The sequence below is a fragment of the Sciurus carolinensis genome, chromosome 2 (assembly GCF_902686445.1).
Source record: "Sciurus carolinensis chromosome 2, mSciCar1.2, whole genome shotgun sequence".
Taxonomy (NCBI): domain Eukaryota; kingdom Metazoa; phylum Chordata; class Mammalia; order Rodentia; family Sciuridae; genus Sciurus; species Sciurus carolinensis.
In genome coordinates, this window is record NC_062214.1 from 81,616,926 (window position 1) to 81,637,048 (window position 20,123).

Genomic DNA, 20,123 nt, shown 5'->3' on the forward strand with positions numbered 1-20,123 from the left:
ATTTTGTAGCAGAGCCATGTCTGGAACTACAATACTACCCTATTCTAAGATGCCTGCTCATGTAAAAGTCCTCAGGTATGGCCTTACAAATTTTAAACTCCGCAAGGCCTCATTATGCTAGGTCTTGGTCCTAAAGGCAAGCCTGTTTTCAAAGTCAAGGTTACTTAAACCCTACAATTCCAAGGGGAGGAGAAAGCATCATCCCATGTACGGAACGCAGAGGCGGAGGGAGTTAAGCACCGACTAACTTATTATAACCCCTAAATGGGCTACAGCTAATAAATTTTGAAAATCAACCACGGTCAGCATTTGTTTCCTTTAATCCGTTGGGGTGAGGGGTGGCCTATTCATTTCAAACCATAGCTGCAACTTAGCAAGGAGAGGGTACCACGTGAACACGGAAACCTAAAACTCGTCTACTCTATCTGGGTGATGGGCGCTGGGCCCTGGGCGCTGGGCGCTGGGCGCTGGCCGGGGAGGGTAGGGAGGGACGGACAGGATGGGAAGCAGGAGCTTGTCGTGAAGATTTGCAAGGGGGATGGCCCCCCGGAAACCTGCACCAGGAAGTGGGAGTGCTGAACCCCGATTCCAGCCCAGATCCCATGGAATATAAGTAGGTGGCACGCGTAAAACGAGATCTCTTGCACATTTCTGAACTGTCGCGGGGCCTGCCCTCACGGTGCTGTCCCAACATCTCAAATTTCCCGGGCGCCCCGCCCCTTAATTGCTTGCCCTCCAGTTTCCTAGGAGTCGCACCGGAAGTGGCCTCATGACGGCAGCGTGGAGACGCGGGGGCGCTTCCGGCACAGCGACTGTGGTTGTGGGGGTGGGGTGGAGAAGCCCCCTCTGTGGGTCTTTTCGCGCTACGGGGTCGGCTTGGTGTGGTGTGTGGAGGAGGCCCAGGCCAGACGGCGCGGAGGTGGGAGCGAAGGGAGGCGGCTCGTTGTGGGTGCCTGTGGGAGGGGGCTTTTGGGGTTGCCATCCGGTTTGCTTTTAGACCCTAGGGTTCCAGGCCTTGTAAGCCTTGATAGAGGCGGGCGCGAGCTCGGGGGGAGAGCGACCCTTCGAGTTCGCCACTTTATAGGGGTGGTCCCAGAATTTTGGTTTGAGGTGGGAGGCCGAGGACAGAGGGATTCCGAATAGTGTGGGGACTGTGTGAAGCACTAGAGGCCTGGGCTCTTGGTCCTCCTTGTTCGTGGCTGCCGCCGCTCACTCGCTCGCTCTTTGCTTCGTGCCTCTCTTTCCTTTGGACAGTGGGACGAGTGGTAGGGGAGAGCGCGAGCGCCTCATACTTGACTGATAGCTTGAGCACAGAGGTGAACGGGATGCTGGAGGAGAGAGGGACTGAGAAATTGATACCTGACAGGGTACAGCTTCTGAACCCGCCGACTTCCCCTCGATTCATTCTTGCCCTTTGTAAGTCTGCCGTTCTTCTTACCAGTACCCTTTGTGTGACGTCGATTCTTTTTATCCATAATTGACTTGTTTAGTGGTTCAGTTGTTTTGGTGTGCGGGAGGAATAGCCCTTGTTGCCTTGACCAGGTGATACTCAATCTCCCAGTTGCAGAATTTGGAGTGGTTTTAATCCCCTCCTGTTGGTACAGGTGAGGAACTCCGGGAACTCGAGTGTTTTTTCTTCCCTAGCCACAGATTAAACTGTTTAACTCCCCTGTCTGTCACATATGGGTCTTAATTCCGACAATATAAATGAGCAGTTTTGTATTTCAGCTGGAAACCTCAGATGGATTCTCATGCTTTATTTTTTTTTTAAGTTGTGAAGGAAGGAGATTTATTTTGCCTCTTCTTTTCGAGTGAATGATAGTTAGTTGTACTTGGTACAAAAATTCTTTCTCGTTAGTTTCTAGGTTTTTTGTTTTGAGATAGGGTCTCGATAAATTGCCAAGGCTGCCCAGGAACGTGTAATCTTCCTTCTTTGGCCTCCCATTTAATCAGGATGACAGGTGTGGGCCATTTTGGGGAACTTGTTATCTCCGTATGAAGTGAAAATGGTTGCAAGGAGCGTGAGTTTTTAATTGCCAGGAATATTTTAGTGGAACTTCCTTGTGGGGTTTGGTCTGTAGACAAGTGTCTCAAACTTTTTTGGCCTGTGGTAAAAGTGTTTTACCTTGTCAGTCCTGCTGGTGTGCACACATACTAATAGAAAGTTTACTTACCCTTTCTACAAATGATGCCATCTGACATCCTCCATTTCATTAAAAAAAATAATAAAACTGGCAGTTTCTAATAAAGCAAAATACAGTATCTACTCTGATTTCCTGTGTAATGTGCACAGCAGAAATGGGTACATTTGCCAACTATGAAAATATGTATATATGAATGTGAATTATCTATATTAATAATTTGGAATTGAAAATAATCCTACTGTCTACCAACAGTAGAATGGATAAATATGTCAATGCATGCTTACAGGATACAGCACAGGCAAAAAAGAATTAACTTTTGGTATGTGCAAGAATAGGGATGAATTTTACAGGTGTACTACTGAGCAAAGGAAGCCAACTACTTTAAAGAGAGTCGCTATGATTCCATTTATATGAAGTTTTAAAATAGACTAAATGGGCTTTCATTATGTCAGAATAATGGCTACCTTTAGTAGGGTACAATAGAGCCTTCAGGGGTATTTGGGTGGTGGTTACATGGGTGAATTAATGTGTAAAAAATTCATAAAGCTGTATGCTTAAAACATGTAGACTGCTATATATGTCATAATTTGACATAAAGAAAACAAAAGGCATCAAAGATAGTAGTCCCTTTATAGCTCCTTTATTTCCTGCTTCAGCTGTGACTCTTGAAGTAGGGGTTTTCACCCTGTAATGGATGAAGCACTCTTCCTTAGTGTCTTCATCTGTTGAACCCAGTGGTGGCACTCTTATTTAATTTAGTATTTTGTGTAGAAAAAGGAATTTTCTTTAATTAATGCATAATAATTATACAGAATAGTGGGATTCATTGTGGCATGTTCATACATGTACATGATATACTTTGCTCAGTTTCATTCCTTAGTTCCTCCCACTGCCCTCCTCTTCTCCCTCCTTCTAAACCTACTGGTCTCCTTTCTGTTAGGAATTTTCTTTATAGAATAAACCTATTTGATGATTTTTCTTTTTTTTTTTTTTTTTTTTTTTTTTTTTTTTTTTTTGCGGTGCTGGGGATCGAACCCAGGGCCTTGTGCTTGCAAGGCAAGCACTCTACTGACTGAGCTATCTCCCCAGCCCCCTATTTGATGAATTTGGAATAAAGCATTAATGTGTTTTACAGAGGAACTTTTCCACAAAAGGAAAGGGCAGTTTGTTACACATTTAGTAGTTATTTTTTAAAAAGTTTCAGAACTAAATAGAAAAACTGCATCCACATTTTCAGAGTTTTAAAAATTTGATTTAGATTGGGCATGGTGGTGCATGCCTGTAATCTCAACAACTTGGGAATCTGAGGCAGAAGGATTGTAAGTTTAAAGGCCTCAGCAATTTAGTAAGGCCCTAAAGGACTGGGAATGTAGCTGAGTGATAAAGTGTCCTGGGTTCAATTCCTTGTACCCAAAAAGAAGAAAAATTATTTTTCTCTTTAAAATTTTGTTATTAGCATAGTATAAACCTGAATGTAGAGCATCAGGATACTAAAGATATATGTTGAATGGAAAAATAAAAACTTTTTCCTATCCGGATAATTTCTGGTGTTTTTAAAATTCGTATCACAGCTTTTTATTCTGCATCTACCTAAAATAACCATTGGGATGGAGTATAAGTAATAGGGAAGGAAGTTTGTGCTTTTTTGACATTAAATAGGCAAAGTCTGATCAGGAAGGGAAAATAACCTCAAGTGTTTGTATTTTGTGCCTTTTTTTTTAAACATCATCATCATTGTGGCAGTTAATATAGCATTAGAAATTCACCTGATTTCTTAAACTCATATATATTGATAATTGCTGCAACCCTGTGATGGGTATGTGAGGTTCATTATGCTATTCTCTCTGCATTTGTGTAAGTTTGAAAATTTATATGTGTTAAATATGGATGAGCCTACTGGTTCATTTTTTTTATTTTCTGTTTTGTTAACATAGTTTTTTGATACTTAGTTAGATCACTGGATAACAATGAGTTTGATTTATCTTAGAGATGGCTTTCATGGTCTGTTTCTGACAAGACATATTCTTTTTACCATAGGAGTTTTTTTTTTTTGTTTTTTTTTTTTTAAATTGCTCCTTTATATTCCTTCCTCCATCCCTTTTTCTTTCTTTTGGACCCCACATTTTTTGAAAGTATATGTCTAAAATTAACTTTTGAGTGATTAACTTCTCCCACATTTATTATATCTAATTCATTCATTCATTGAATATTTATTTTTAATATTTTAGTATTTTAAATTCAGAAATCAAATCTAAATGATAAATATTTATTTATTGTATTCCTCTTCCATTTCAGGCTATCTTCTTGGCTAAAGAAGACAGATATTCTTGGCCCTATTCTTGTAGGGTGACAACACAGTATAAACAAACAAGGAAATTTAGATGGTGATTTCATTTCAAAGTCATAACAGAAGGTGAAGTTTGAAGAGTGATGATGAATGTTAGACTGGGTAGCCAGGGAAAATTTCTTTGGGTTGCTAACATTTAGCAGGTAAATGAAAGACAAGGTGGAACTAGCCATTCATAGAGCTGGCAAAAGAGTGTTCTGGAAATACTACCTGGTGCAAAGTTCTGGAGGAACAGGCCTGATGTGTTTGAGGAGTATTAGGAAGGCCATTGTGTCTGGAGAATAGGGAAAAGGGAGTGTTTTGATTTCTTTAACCTTCTAGAAAATCTTGAAATATGATAGTGTAAAACATGTTTATTTTTCTCTTTCACATTGTTTTGACTATTCTTAGTATTTTGCATTTCCGTATATATTTTAGAATCAGCTTTTCAATTTCTCCAAAAAGGCCAGCGAGGATTCCCCCCCCCCCATAGGATTTTGGGTGCGATCTCAAGGCTTCCTTCATGCTAGGCATGCACTCTACTACTGACTGAAACCTCCAACACCTTAACTAGGGTTTTGATTCATATTTGTATTTGATCCATAGATCCAGATGGGCTGGGAATGTGACTTAGTGCTTAAGTGCCCCTGGGCTCAGTCCCTGGTACCAAAAAAATAATAAAAGTTTAAAATACCATTTATAATAGTATTAAAAATATAAAATACTAAGGAATAAACCTTAGGAATAAAAAGTTTGCAGAAGCTATATAATGAAAACTACAAAAGACTGCTCAGAAAAATTTGAAAATCTAAATGGAGAGAGGGGTATCATTTAGAGGTTAAAGAACTTAAATGTCAGTTCTCCCATACGGATTAAACCCAGGAACACTCTGTCACTGAGCTACATTCCTGTGCAGTAGTAAGAAGTAGAGCTTCTATGTACCCTATTTAGTTTCTCCCATTGGCAACATCTTGCAGAACCATAGTACAATATCACTATTAGGATACTGACGATGATACAAACATTTTCATTACCACCAGCATCCCTCATTCTCTTCTTTGAAAATATTACTTTTGTTCCACCCTATGCCTCCCTTAACCTCTGGAACCTCTATCTGTTCTTCATTTCCATTATTTTGTCTTTTCAAGACTGTTACTTGAACATAATCATGCAAATGTAACCTTTGAAAGTTGGCTTTTTTACTTTTTCCCTCCCATGGTATAGATTTACCAGTTTGTTTATTAACTTGTTGAACATCATCTGGGTTGTTTGTAGTTTGTGGCTATTTTGAGTAAACCTGATATAAACATTTGTGCACGGGTTTTTGTGTGAACTTGTTTTTCTTTCTCTTAGATAAATGACCAGGAGTACGACTGCCAAGTCTTATGGTAGTTGCATGCTTAGATTTCCAGCCCAGTTGTTGCCCAGTTGTTTTCTAGACAAGCAATTTATACGTATTCAGTTTTTCCACAACTTAGTAGCACTTAATGTTATTACTATTTTTTATTTTAGCCATTTTGAAAGGTGTATAGTGTGTATCTCATTGTGTTTTTTAAAATTTTCAGTTGTAAATGGACACAATACCTTTATTATATTTATTTTTAGTTGATGCTGAGGATGGAACCCAGTGCCTCACATGTGCCAGGCAGGCACTCTACCTCTGAGGTACAACTCCAGCCCTCATTGTGGTTTTAATTGCATTTTCCTAATTAATGATGTTGAACATCCTTTCATGTGCTTATTTGCCATCTGTATATCCTTGCTGGTGAAATATCTTTTGTTCTTTTTCCAGTTGGATTGATTTTGAAAATCCTGGGTGTATTCTAGATACTAGTACTTTTGTTTTTGTCAGGTACATGGTTTGCAAACATTTTCTCTCAGCCTGTCTTTTTATCCTTATAACAAGCCTTTGCCAGAACAAAAGTTTTTAATTTTCAGTAAGTACAGTTGGTCAGTTTTTTGTTTTGTGAACTGAACTTTTGGTATCAAGTCTGAGGAACTCTTTATGCCTTGGATCCTGAAGGTATCTCTTACATTTTTTTCTAATAGTTCTGGACTTTGGTGTTTTACATTTAAGTTCCTGATCCATTTTGAGTAAAAAAAAATTTTTTTGTTTTGTTACTGAGGATTGAACTCAGGAGCACACAACCACTGAGCCACATCCCTAGCTCTTTTTTGTATTTTATTTAGAGACAGGGTCTCACTGAGTTGCTTAGTGCCTCACCATTGCTGAGGCTGGCTCTGAACTTCCGAGCCACTGGAATTACTGGCATGCACCACTGGGCCTGACTTCAGTAAATTTTTGTATAAAATATGAGACTTAGATTGAGATTTCCTTTTTTTTTGTACTGATGGGTGTCCATTTGTTTCAGTACTAGAAAAGTTCTGTTGCTGTGTTTGATTATTTCTGTATTTGTCAAAACTCAGTTGAACATATTCGTGTGAATCTATTTCTGGGTTTTTTATTTTCGTTATGTCTTTTCCTCCTCAAGTGCCACATAATCATGGTTACTAGTTATAAGTAACCAAGTCTTAGAATCAGGTACACTGATTGTTTCTACCTTCTTGTCCAAATTGATTTATTTTTGTTCCTTTACTTTCCATATACATTTTAGAATAATCTTGTCTTTATCTACACAACAAATTGTGCTAGGATTTTGATAGAAATTGCGTCAATCCTGTATAACAATTTGGGGAAAATGGATATATGTTGAATCTTTCAATCCATGAATGTGGTACATCTCTCAATTTATTTAATGCTTTTGATATTTTTTTGTCAATGTGTAGTTTTCAGCATGCAAATCCTGTACATGTTCTGCTAGATTTGCTTCTAGTATTTCATTTTTTGAGCAGTTGTAAATACTATTATGTTTTTAATTTTAGTGTCCATGTGTTTATTGAAATAAAATTGACTTATTGCAAGATCTTCCAGTGCTGTGTTGAATAAAAGTAGTGAGAGTGAACATCTGAACCCTTTTAGAGGAAAAGCATCCAGTATTAAGCATAGGAGTTTTTAGATAATTTATCAAATTGAGGGGGTTTCCTCTTCCATTTTTTTTTTGCTGAATTTTGTCATGACTTTTCTGCATCAATTATGATCACATGACTTCTTTAGCCTGTTAAGATTCCATTCATTAGTTTTCTAATCTTGAGCCAACATTGCATTTGTGGACTAACTTCCACCTGATCTTGGTGTATAATTTTTTTTTTTTTTTTTTTTTGTGGTACTGGGGATTGAACCCAGGGCCTTGTGCATGCAAGGCAAGCACTCTACCAAGTGAGCTATATCCCTAACCCTGTATAATTCTTTTTATTGTTGAATTTGATCATCTGGTATTTTGATGAGGAATTTTGTGTCTTTTCATGAGGGGTATTATTTTGTAGGTTTTTCAGTTTTGTACTCTTTGGTTTTGGTATCAGAATAATTTTTCTGTGTTTATTGATGTTTTTCTCATTTTATTAAATGATATAAAATTGATTTAAATATCAAACCAACCTTGCATTTTAGGAATAAATATCTAAATAATATGGTATTTAATGGTTCATGATTATTACTGGATTTGATTTGTTAATATTTTGTTGAGGATGTCTTGTCTGTATTTGTGTGGGTTTTTTTTTTTTTTTTTTTTTTCTTTTTGTAATGCTTTTGTGGGGAGCTTTTCACATCAGGGTTATACTGACCTTCAACAAGCTGGGAAATATTTCATTCTCCTATATTTTATGGAAGTTTTTTTTTTGTTGTTTTTATTTTTGAAATGGAGTCTCACTGTGTTGCCCAAGCTAGTTTTAAACTCCTGGACTTGAGTGATTTTTGTCTCAGCCTTCCAAGTAGCTGGGACAATAGTACATGTCACCATGTACCTTTTTTGAAAGTTTGTGTGAAATTGGCAGTAGTTCTTAAATGTTTGATAAAATTAACCTGTAATGCCATCTAGGCTTAGAGTTTTCTTCATGTAAGCAGTTTTAGGTTTGGAGCAAAATTGAACAGAAAGTACAGAGCTCGCATATATCTTCTGCTTCTCCTACCATGCCTCCTCCACTATATGCTTAGCCAATACATTTTGGTTTGTAAAAAACTGTCAAACTTTTTCAGGTGACTTTACTATTTTGCATGCTCACTAGCAGTGAATTAGGGTTCCTGTTCCTCCATATCCTTGGTAGCATTTAGGATGTCAGTGTTTTTGGATTTTGGCCATTCCAGTAGGTGTATAGTAGTGACTTGATTTTTTAAAATTCATTTCTGTAATATGGAGTGTCTTTTCATGTACTTCTTTGCCTGTTGTGTATATTTAATGAGGTGGCAAGTTCTTTTGCCTTTTTTTTTTTTTTTGAATATATTTTTAGATGTTGATAGACCTTTATTTTATTGATATTTATATGTGGTGCTGAGGATTGAACCCAGTGCCTCACACATGCTAGACAAGTGCTCTGCCACTGAGCCATAACCTCAGCCCTCTTTTGCCTTTTTTTTTTTTTTTTGAGAGGTGGGTACCAGAGATTGAACACAGGGGTATTTAACCACTGAGCCACATCTCCAGTTCTTTTTTATGTTCTATTTTGAGATAGAGTCTAAGTTGCTTAGGGCCTCGTTCAATTGCTGAGGCTGGTCCTGAACTTGCAGTCCTCCTGTCTCAGCCTCCCAAGTCACTGGGATTATAATTGTGTGGTACCATGGCTGACTTTTGCCCATTTAAAAAAAAAAATTGTAGTTGTATGTGGACAGCATGCCTTTATTTATTTTTATGTGATGCTAAGGATCAAACCCAGTGCCTCACACATTCTGGGCAAGCGCTCTGCCACTGAGCTATAGCCCCAACCCTTTTGCCCATTTTTTAATTGGGTTGTTTTCTTGTTGTTTTTAAGAGTTCTTGGTATATTTTAGATAACAGTTCTTTATCAAATGTTTCTTTTACAAATGCTTTCTTTCAGTCTATGGCTTGTCATATTTTCTTGGCAAATTCAGTTTCTAAAATAGCACAGAGCTATCCAAGTCTTCTAATTCTGTGTCAGTTTTGATAACTTAATGTCTTTCAGATAATTTTCCTATTTTATCTAAGTTGTTAAATTACTGGCATCTTTTTAAATTTCTGTGATGTCCCTTTGTTCATTCCTGATATTGGCCGTATTATCTTTTTTCTTGACTAAAGATTTTATTAATAACTTTCAAAGAGCTAATATTATTTCTTATTTCATTGAATCTTCTTTATTTCCTTTCTATTAATTTTGGGTTGGTGTGCAATTTTTTTCCCCAAACTTCTTAAGATGGAAGCTTATATCATTGACTTTACATATTTCTTTTTTTTATTTAATTAAAACTTTTAAACTGATATATAAAACATAAAAATTATACATATCGCCAGGTGTGGTGGTGTCTAACTTTAATCCTAGCTTCTAAGGAGGCTGAGGCAGAAGGTTCACAAGTTCAAGGCCAGCAACTTAGCGAGACCCTGCCCCAAAATAAAATTTGAAAAGGGTTGGAGGATAGCTTTGTGGTAGAGCATACATGAGACCCTGGGTTGAATTCCCAGTACCACACACACAAAATATATATATATAATTTTACATATTTATTGAGTACCATGTAATGTTTTGATACATATATAAATCGTATAATATTTCAATCAGGATAAACATATTTATCTTCTCAAACATTTGTAATTTATGGTGAAAACATTCAAAATCTTTTCTTTCTTTTTTTTTTTTTTTTTATATGAGGGATTGAATTCAGAGGTGCCTTATCACCAAGCTACATTCCCAGTCCTTTTTATTTTTTGTTTTGAAACAAGTCTTGCTAAATTGCTGAGACTGGCCTCCAATATGTGATCCTTCTGCTTCAGCCTCCTGAGTCTCTGGGATTACAGGTGTGTGCCACTGCACCTAGCTCAAAAATCTTTCTTTTCTAAAAGAAACATTTAAAACTATAAATTCCCCTTTTAAGCACATTTCACAAATGTTGGCATGTTGTGTTTTTGTTATTGTTGATTTCAAACTATTTTCTAATTTTCCTTTTGATTTCTTCTTTGACCTATAGTTTATTTAGAAACGTCTTACCTAATTTCTAAATATTTGGGCATATTCTAAATATTATGAATTTCAAATTTAATTCTGTTGTGGACAGAATATACTCTGGGGTGTCAGTCTTTTGAAATTTATTGATAATTGTTGAAGGCCCACCATATGTTGATGAACATTCCATGTGGACAATGTATATTCTGCCAGGCACAGTGGTACGTTCCTATATTCCTGGTAACTCGGAAGTCTAAGGCAGGAGGATCCTAAGTTCAAAGCCAGCATCAGCAACTTAGCAAGATCCTTTCTCAAAATAAAAAATAAAAAGGACTGGGGCTGTGGGGATGTTACTCAGTGGTTAAGCACTCTGAGTTCAATCCCTGGTACCAAAAAAAAGAAAAAAAAATGTATATTCTGTAGTTGTTAGGTGTGGTGTTCTGTGGTGCCTTCACTTGGGTTTTTCTGGAATTCAGAATTTATAATTAGCATTATTTCCAGGCAACATATTCTCTTTAACAGCATTTTAATGGAAGATTTATTAAAATATAATTGAGTAATATATAAGTATATAAAACAGTATAAACAATTGTAATTTGTATAATTTGATGTCTGGTCAGTATTTAATGTATGCATTTTAAAGCAGTTCTAAAATCTTTGTATACATGAAGTAATACTTCTTATTAATATGCATACTCCTGGAAAAACTTTTAAAAAATTTTTTATGCTTTATTTCCTCAGTTAAGGATGTGATAGAATATGTATTATCAACCAGTACTTGGTATGGAGCCTGTTTTAATAATTGCTGAATTTAATTGAAAATGTCTGGGTGTACTGAATGTTTCCTTCTCTTCACAGTGGTCTCACATCTAAACCATGGCTACAGATTGGCTGGGCAGTATTGTGTCCATCAATTGTGGAGATAGCTTGGGCGTCTATCAAGGAAGAGTGTCAGCAGTGGATCAGGTCAGCCAGACCATTTCTCTCACCCGGCCTTTCCACAATGGAGTGAAGTGTCTTGTGCCAGAAGTCACCTTCAGGTGAGGATCCTGTCTTCTTCCAAATCCGGGGTGCTTGAACCTATGTCTGATTGCTAGTGTTCTTTTGGGTGAGGCTGCTTTTGAGTAGAGTCTTGTCAAGTGTGAGATTTTGCAGTTGTAGATCTTAGAGTTTAGCTGCTGTTCTCAGCAGAGGCTTTGTGTTGTAATTAGCTTTCAGCTAATGATTCAGGGTTTGTGAATCTTGTTTCTTATCTCTGTCAAATCTCTGTCAAGCTCAGATCTTTATATTATTCAGCATGACCTTCTTTTTTCTTTTATGGTTTCAGATTACTTTCTCAATTTTGTATTTATGCTTTCTCATGTTGAATGTCCTTATTAGTTTTTCTCCTGCATAAATATTTCTCTTTGTAGATTTTGTATTATTATAAGTTATCCCCAGAAGCATACTGTCGCCAGTAGCTAAAGTCCTTAGTTTCAGGAGAGTCCTTTCTTTGTATTTGCCAACAGGTCTCAGGTTCATTGTGTATTCATGTATCTCTTTTCACCACTTTTAACAGCCTCCTATTCTTATGTACTCCCCAAAAAAGGTGAAGGCTGTCAGGCAAGAGCTTCCTTCCTTGATTTTCTGAGTAGTTCCCCAATTCTTTCCTTACATATACCCATATATAACCTTTTTCTGTGAGTATACCCATTCTTAATGCTTGCCTCCTTAGCAAAATGCAGACTTGTAAGGGGTAGATATTTGTTGTTGATCCCATTTTCGTTTTTGTTATCACTATTATGATTTTAAAACTTGGACTTTTTTATGTATTTCAGGGCAGGTGATATAACAGAATTAAAGATTCTGGAAATACCAGGTCCTGGAGATAACCAACATTTTGGAGACCTTCATCAGACAGAATTAGGCCCCTCTGGTGTTGGGTACCAAGTGGGTATCAATCAGAATGGCACAGGCAAGTTGGTCAAGAAGCCAGTCCATTCCAGCAGTGCTCCTCAGAACATCCCTAAGAGGACAGATATGAAGAACCAAGAAGTTACCATTTCTCCCCAGCAGCAGCAGTGCTCAAAGAGCTATGTGGATAGGCACATGGAATCCCTGAGTCAGTCCAAAAGTTTCCGTCGGAGGCACAACTCCTGTAAGTAGGGTCATGTTGTTGTTTCTTTTCAGCTTAATGTTTGAAGGCTGTAAGCTCTTATCCACTGCTGCTTTTTAAACAGGTCCTTCATTACTCTAATAAAAAGGTTGTGACAGAGCTTCTCAGATACATATATGGTTCTCTCATTCTGCGTCCCTCAAGATGTCAAAGGCAAGGAAGTGAGCTGTTTCAGATGCACTCAAGCTTCCTGCCACTCTTATCACTTTCCTTCCTTCAGGAAAAGTCAAGGATCTGCTTAGAGTTCATTTAGATTGTGAATGTTGTTTTAAATATGACATCCGATGGTGTTGTGATATCTGAATTGAACCTGCATGTGGGCTATTCTAGGAAATTCTTGAGTGACTTTTTCTTTTTGTTGTTTGACTCCAATCCTCAGTTAAAGGAGAGGTGGAAACTGGTGTGGGCCTCTCTAATCTTTCATTTTCTGATATACTGATCATTTTAAGTTTGCTGTATTTACTGTTCTTTCTAGAACAACAAAGAGAGCATGCACTGGTGCATGTTGCTTCCCAATTTTGTTTGGTAATAATGAATTATTGAATGCCATTTGTTGATTTTAGAATGAGAATTCACTGGAAACTGTTAGGCTTTTTAACGTATTCACTAGAGTAACGTAACAGTGAATCATAACAGATTCACTTGCATCTGTTAGGTCCTTAAATGAATATTAATATTCTTTTAAAAGATTATTTCTGGATGACAGAATATAACTTTTACTTATTAGTTCTGTACCCAGAGATAGTGGCAAGATATATTAGGAATTTTAAAGGAGTATTAACTAATTCATAGACAATTACAAGCTAGAACCTTGCCTTGGCATTACCTTCTAAAAGACAATTTAAAGTAAACTAGGTCTCTCTGGAACCCACACATAGGAAGTTTATTTTATTTTATTTTTTTTTTTAATTTTTTTGTGGTGCTGGGGATCGAACTCAGGGACTGTGCTTGCAGCACAAGCACTCTACTGACTGAGTTATCTCCCTAGGCCGGAAGTTTATTATAGAAAGTTCCAGATGCTTCTTGTTGCTTCTTGTACTGTGATCCCAGTGGCATTAGGGAGTTTTTAGTGTGCTGTGTGAATGCTAACTCATTTCTTTTTTTTTTTTTTTTTTGCCTCCAAGCTCATTTCTGTTTTCCCCCCTGTGTACATGTTCTTCCTCCACAGCCAGTGCTGGGGCCTGACAGGGACACTCTACTATTGAGCTACATTCCCAGTCCTTTTTTATTTTTTTTTTTTAATGTTGAGAAGAGGTCTCAATCAGTTGGCTAAGCTGGCCTCAAACTTGCAATCCTCCTGTCAAAGTGATTTCTTTAAGTGCCTGGGAATCAACTATCAGAATTGATGATTGAAGTTCAATTGTTACTTCTTCTGTATCCTTAGTAAAACTGTAGAATGCTTGGATAGGAAATGACACATTCCATTTAGATTTTAACCTCTTCTAAAAAACAAAAAAACTTTCTTTAAAAAATATTTTTAACTGCAAATATTTACTTGTTAATAGTTCAAATATTCTAACAGTTTATAATGTTCCTGTGCATTTTTTTCTTGCGTATTTGTTAATATCTTACATTGTGTGGTATGTTTTTTATAATTAATGAAGCAATACACTATTAAGTAAAGTACATGTTTTATTCAGATTGCCTTAGTTTTTATCTGATGTCCTTATTCCTGAATCCCGTTCAGCATACCACTTCACATTTAGTAGTCACAACTTCTCTGGGCTGTGATAGTTTCTCAGAGTTAGATTTATTTATTTATTTATTTGTTTGTTTGTTTGTTTGGTGCTGAGGGTTAAACCCAGCGGTGCTCAACCTCTGAACCACTTCCCCAGCCCTTATTCAAATTTTGTTTAGAAACAGAGTCTCACTGAGTTGCTTAGGCCCTTGCTAAGTTGCTGATGCTGGCTTTGAACTTGTGATCCTCCTGCCTCAGCCTCCTGAGCCACTGTGATTACAGGTGTGTGCCACCACACTCTGACAGACTCTCCTTATTTTTGATGACCTACACAGTTTTGATGAACACTAGTCAGGCATTTTGTAGAATGTCCCTTAATTAGTATTTGTCTCATGTTTTCTCACGATTAAAATGGGGTTGTGTGTTTTGGGGAAAACAGAGGTAAAATACCATTTACATCACATTGTGTCAAGGGTGCATACTGTGTCCACAATTATGACTTTCTTTTTGTTTAAGGTTTTTTTTTTTTTTTTTTTTTGTGGTGCCGGGGTTTGAGCCCAGGGCCTTGTGCTTGCAAGGCAAGCACTCTACCAACTGAGCTGTATCCCCAGCCCCTTGTTGAAGGTTTTTAAAAAATTTTTTATAGATGTCGATAGACCTTCATTTTATTCATTTATTTATATGTGGTGCTGAGAATTGAATCCAGTGCCTCACACATGCTAGGCAAGTGCTCTACCACTGAGCCACAACCCCAGCCCAGTTATGACTTTTGATATTAAATTCTGATCACGTGGCTAAAGTAGTGTGTCAAGGTTTCTTTGTAAATTTACTCATTTTCCCCCCCTTTGCATACTATAGTCTTTAGTAGGGAGTCACCATTATGTCCAAGGAGGGAGAATTGTGCTCATTTTCTGTGATAGTATAGTTTCTACATAAATTATTTGGAATTCCCTGCTATCAGAGATATATCTCTTTTCCACCATTTATTTATTTATTTCTTCACTCATTTTTTTCAATATGCTGTGGACTCAGGTGTATGTTTTTACTTTGGTTTATAATTTAGTACTACTTTATTTTGGTGTTCAAATTATTTCACCTTTGACCATTGGAATCTCATCTCTTTCAGACGACTCTTATGTCCTTTTTTTTTTTAAACTATAAAGCTCTCTTTCAGTTTCTTTAATTCTTCTGCTGTGTGTCTTTTTGTTGTTATTGTTGTTTTCCTGTGGTACTATAATTGAACTCATTCATGCCAGGCAGGTGCTCTACCATGGAGCCGCATCCCCAGCCCTTTTATATCCTTTTGACATCTCCCAGCATTATGGAATTCCCCCCCACCCCATCCCCAGTACTTCCTTGCTTTCTAGCACTATAAGGTGCTTAAGGCTTATCTTAAATATTTCCTGTCCTAGCCCTGAAATCAGTTATGTCAACAAGGAGCCCTGTCTCCTTTTATTGTAAAATGGTATTAGCTACCAGGATCTAGGCACAGATGTTCTCACTGCTACTGGGTATTTTCCTTATAGCTTATGGCAAGGAGATATATATATATATGTATATTTAGCCAGAATATATATTCATATCTATAAATATTTCTGCATATAATCATATATATTATATTGTGCTAAATGAGTCCATATTGATGTCTTCACCTTTAATCCATTACCATATTGCTCATTCTAACCTTTTTTTTTTTTTGCGGTGCTGGGGACTGAACCCAGGGCCTTATGCTTGCGAGGCAGGCACTCTACCAACTGTGCTATCTCCCCAGCCCCATTCTAACCTTTTAAAAAAAATTTTTTTTTAGTTGTAAATGAACGCAATACCTTTATTTATTTTTTTAATATGGTGCTGGAATCATACTTTCAAGGCAAGTGCTGTACCACTGAGTCACAACCCCAGTCCCATTCAAACCTCTTTTTGGTGTAACCTCCCACTCCAAAAGTGAGATACCTGTCTCCTACCATTTTATCCATTTATTCAATTCTAGTATATGTGTATAGTGGTATACATTGAGTATCCCTAATATGAAAATCCAAAATCCACAGTACTCCAAAATCTGAAACTTGAGCACGGATGTGATGTCACAGTAGAAAATCAGTAATGCTATCCTTATGTGACAGGTTGTAGTTAAAATGCAAGTATACTGAAATTACTATATATAAAAAAAATGACCTTTGGATTATGATTGTAAAGGTGTATATAAAGCATAAATGAATTTAATGTTTAGATGTGGGTCCTATTTCCAAGATAATTTTGTTTTATATATATATATATATATATATATATATACACACATATATATATATGTATACATATATATATATATAGATAGATATTCCAAAATTCCTGAAATCTAAAAGACTTCTTTTCCCATGCATTTCAAATAAGGGTACTCAACCTGAATCATTAACTTTATCTCCTATCCTCATGGTAAACTGTCAAATACAGTGTTCATGTAGAGTCTCTTTTGTCTTTCATCTTAGACTATTTCCAGAATCACTTAGGTTCATTACCCACTTCATTGATTTTTTTCCTGTGTATTCAGAATACAGTTAGATTATCACATTCTGCTTTCCATCCTGGGATTTCTCTATCCTCCTAAATTAATTTTTAAACTTGGGTATATTAAGTCTCATTCTCTATGCTATAAAATTCTGTGGATTTTGACGAATACATAGTCTTGTGTGTGTCATTACACTCCCTGTCTTTCCTCTCCACTTACCCTGGCAACTATTGATGTTTTTACCATCTCTACGGTTTTTGTTTTCTACAGTGTCACGTAATTAAAACCATACAATATGTATAGCCTTTTCAGACTGGCTTCAAACTTAGCAATATGCATTGAAGCTTCATTCACATCTTTTGTGGCTTGATAGCTCATTTTTTATTACTGAATAATATTCCACTGTGAGGATATATCAACATTTGTTTATCCATTCAACTATATCGAAGGACTTTTGGTTGCTTCAGGCTTTTGACGATTTTGAATAAAGCTGCTATAAACACTTGTGTGCAGGTTTTTGTGACATAGATTTCAGATCAATTGTACAATTAAATACCTAGGAGAAAAAAAAAAATACCTAGGAGAGCAGTAGCTGATTTATGATAAGAATTTTTGCTTGACCCCCCCATTACTAACTTTTGTAGCAACTTTCTTAAAAGAATGCAGTTAGCTTCAAAGCAAGAAATTTATTTGACCTTTAACAAGTCACTCTAATACATACATACATACATAAGTGAGGTCACTCTGAAAAGCATACTGTAGGTGATGCTTATTCTGTTTTTGCTCTTTAATCAGTTATTTTTTTCTAGATAAACTGCACCTAATAAGGTAAAGAGATCATGGGAGCAGTAAATGTTACTCTGTTTCAGGGCGCTTCTTTAGAATCCAGATTAATATGGAAAATATCTGATCTTGAAGTTAATGATGAGAGGTGGCTCAGAATTGGCTTCTGGTAGAAGATAGAGTTCTATTCCTTGTAGATTGTAGATGGACACAATTCCTTCATTTTATTTGTTTTTATTTGGTGCTGAGGATTGAACCCAGTGCCTCACATATGCTAGGCAAGTACTCTACCACCGAGCTTATGACCTTGAGCCCATAAGATGAACAGAAAAATCTGCCTTAGGATTTTATTCAGTATATATTGATGTTGAGACTAGTAGATTGATGAAGCTGTAAGAATGTAATCTCTTCAAATCTGACTTTTAAGTGTTCTTTCAAGGTTAGTATTGAGTTGTTGAGGAATTTGTTAGTCGTAGTCACCTAATTCAACATTGATGAGAGACTTGGCACAACCAGATTTTAATCTCTTCCCTTAGGTTGGTGGTGGGGATGAATAATTTTCATGAACCCAATTTCCATGAACAGAATATTTGTCAAATGGAGAAATTTGTCAAATGGAGTCCCAAGGAGTGGACAGAAACTACTTAAGATTTGTTAAGAATTTAGGTCTGTGTATGAATGCAAATCATGTTTGTCAAATTCCATGACATAGCTAAAAATGGTAACCATTAGTGGCAGATTAAAGGCAACCCTTTCTGAAATTGCAGCTTGTGAACTTGTCATTGGCTATGTGCACTTGAATAAAAATTTAATGTTTGCGTTAAGGCTCCTTAGGCCTAAAGAACATGAAAGTAGCTCATTTGCATATAGGCAAAGGTGGTTACATTTCCCTTTATTTTACCCCTTCTGGGTATAGAGAATTTAAGAAGTGGAATTAAACATTTTAAATTGAAAGATATAGTATATTATCTTGTTGCAGTGTGGTTGTTCTATAATAGTCTATTCAGTGTAATAGTCATTCCTGCATTTGAGGTCAGAAGTAATGATTTGAATTTTCATGGTCCTCCTGACTTATCTCCTTGATTTTTCGTATATCAAACAGACAAAAATGCAGGACCTGGAATTTTGGAGATAATCAGAAGTCCCAGATATCATCAAGCACCTTTTCTTAAAGTTTGTCAAGTCTGGCTCTAAAACACTTGGAATTTGACCATAAAGTACCCTTTAGCGTGCTAAGTGCAGGACAGAGTTCCCCTTTACAATATGTGTGTGTGACAAAAGCCAATAAATTCGTGGCACTGAGGGTTACACAACAATGGGTTTGTTACAAGATGTCCTGGTCAAAAGGCCTGCGTGCCAAAGGCTGGCAGAAAAATGGCACAGGAACATGGCCAGCCTCCAGTCTTAACATATGCTTGGCCCTTGTTATCAAAAGGTAAAGTGTGGGCAGCACTGTTTATCTTTTCCAAAGGAAGTGTTTCACTCTCCCAGTGGCCAAAGGCTACCTTGCTTAATACAAAGCCAGACACTTTGGTTTGAGGAAGCCAAATACTGAGACAGCTTATTCACCCAGGACTTCCTAATTTTGTCATACTGTATGAAGAAAGGGAAGAACAAAACAACTGAGTATCTTAGCCTGATTTTTATTTATTTTATGTTGTATTATCTTTCTTTGCTAATTTGTAATGTCATTGTATCCTCTTGGAAATGTTTTCACTCTGCTTTTCTGGAAGTGTTTAAAACATAGCTGGTCCTTAGTGTATAGATTTTGAATGAATGGAAAATCCTGCATTCAGAAGAGCACACACACAACAACAACAACAAACCTGAGACCTTCTAAATTCACAACTCTGGGTTTAGTACAAGTTATAATCGTAGAGTACTATAGCAAAGCCAGAAATAGTGCCCAGTGACCAGGATCATTAGGACCAATTTAAGGCATTACCCATTGTAAATCCTGTTAGTCTTTAGAGCAGGACACTTTGTCAGCATGCTGAGAAAAGCTTTACAGCCAGCCATGATTGTTTTCTTTGCCTTTCTATGTTTTTCTGTACCTGAGCATCATGTGGCATGATATGAAGTAGGTACCACTTAGTAGCCTTTTTTTTTTTTTTTTTTTTTTTTTTTTTTCAAGTGAACAAAATGTGTTGTTTCCACACTGTACTCTCTTCCTTCAAGTACTTCTAAACACTCATACTGATATAAGTCTAGTGTTTTTTAGCCCTAGACACCAGTCTGGTTGTTAAGAGAAACAAGTGATGATGTTGCAAAAATTGACTTAGCACCCAAATAAGTAGCCTTTTTGCCAAGGTCATTGGGAAGTCTGAATTGTCTGCAGAGTTTTTTTGCACTTTGAAGACTTGGTTCTTTCTGTTTTCTCTTTAAAACTGGCTCCTTTTTTTTTTTTTTTTTTTTTTTTTTAAGCAGTGTCTGTTATCTTTTTTTCTCTACAATTTAGTCTACCTTATCTTTGCCCTTATTGATCAGTTGCTTATCTTCATCTGTCATTGTGATGATTCAGAATA

The 20,123-nt window shown here is 36.7% G+C and overlaps 1 protein-coding gene across 3 annotated transcripts in view; it reads left to right on the forward strand.

Moving 5' to 3' along the window:
• Nucleotides 1-787: 787 nt before the first annotated feature.
• Edc3 (enhancer of mRNA decapping 3) overlaps nt 788-20,123 on the forward strand; it is a 47,658-nt gene continuing 28,322 nt past the window's right edge. The window contains exons 1-4 of one of the 3 annotated variants that reach the window (XM_047540235.1): nt 817-919; nt 1,255-1,416; nt 11,335-11,516; nt 12,294-12,613. In XM_047540235.1, the coding sequence (XP_047396191.1) occupies nt 11,353-11,516; nt 12,294-12,613 (484 nt within the window). In that variant the 5' untranslated portion in view covers nt 817-919; nt 1,255-1,416; nt 11,335-11,352. Of the gene's footprint in view, nt 920-1,254; nt 1,417-10,275; nt 10,332-11,334; nt 11,517-12,293; nt 12,614-20,123 lie in introns of those variants that run through there. The other 2 variants (XM_047540234.1, XM_047540236.1) reach the window with 2 other exon arrangements.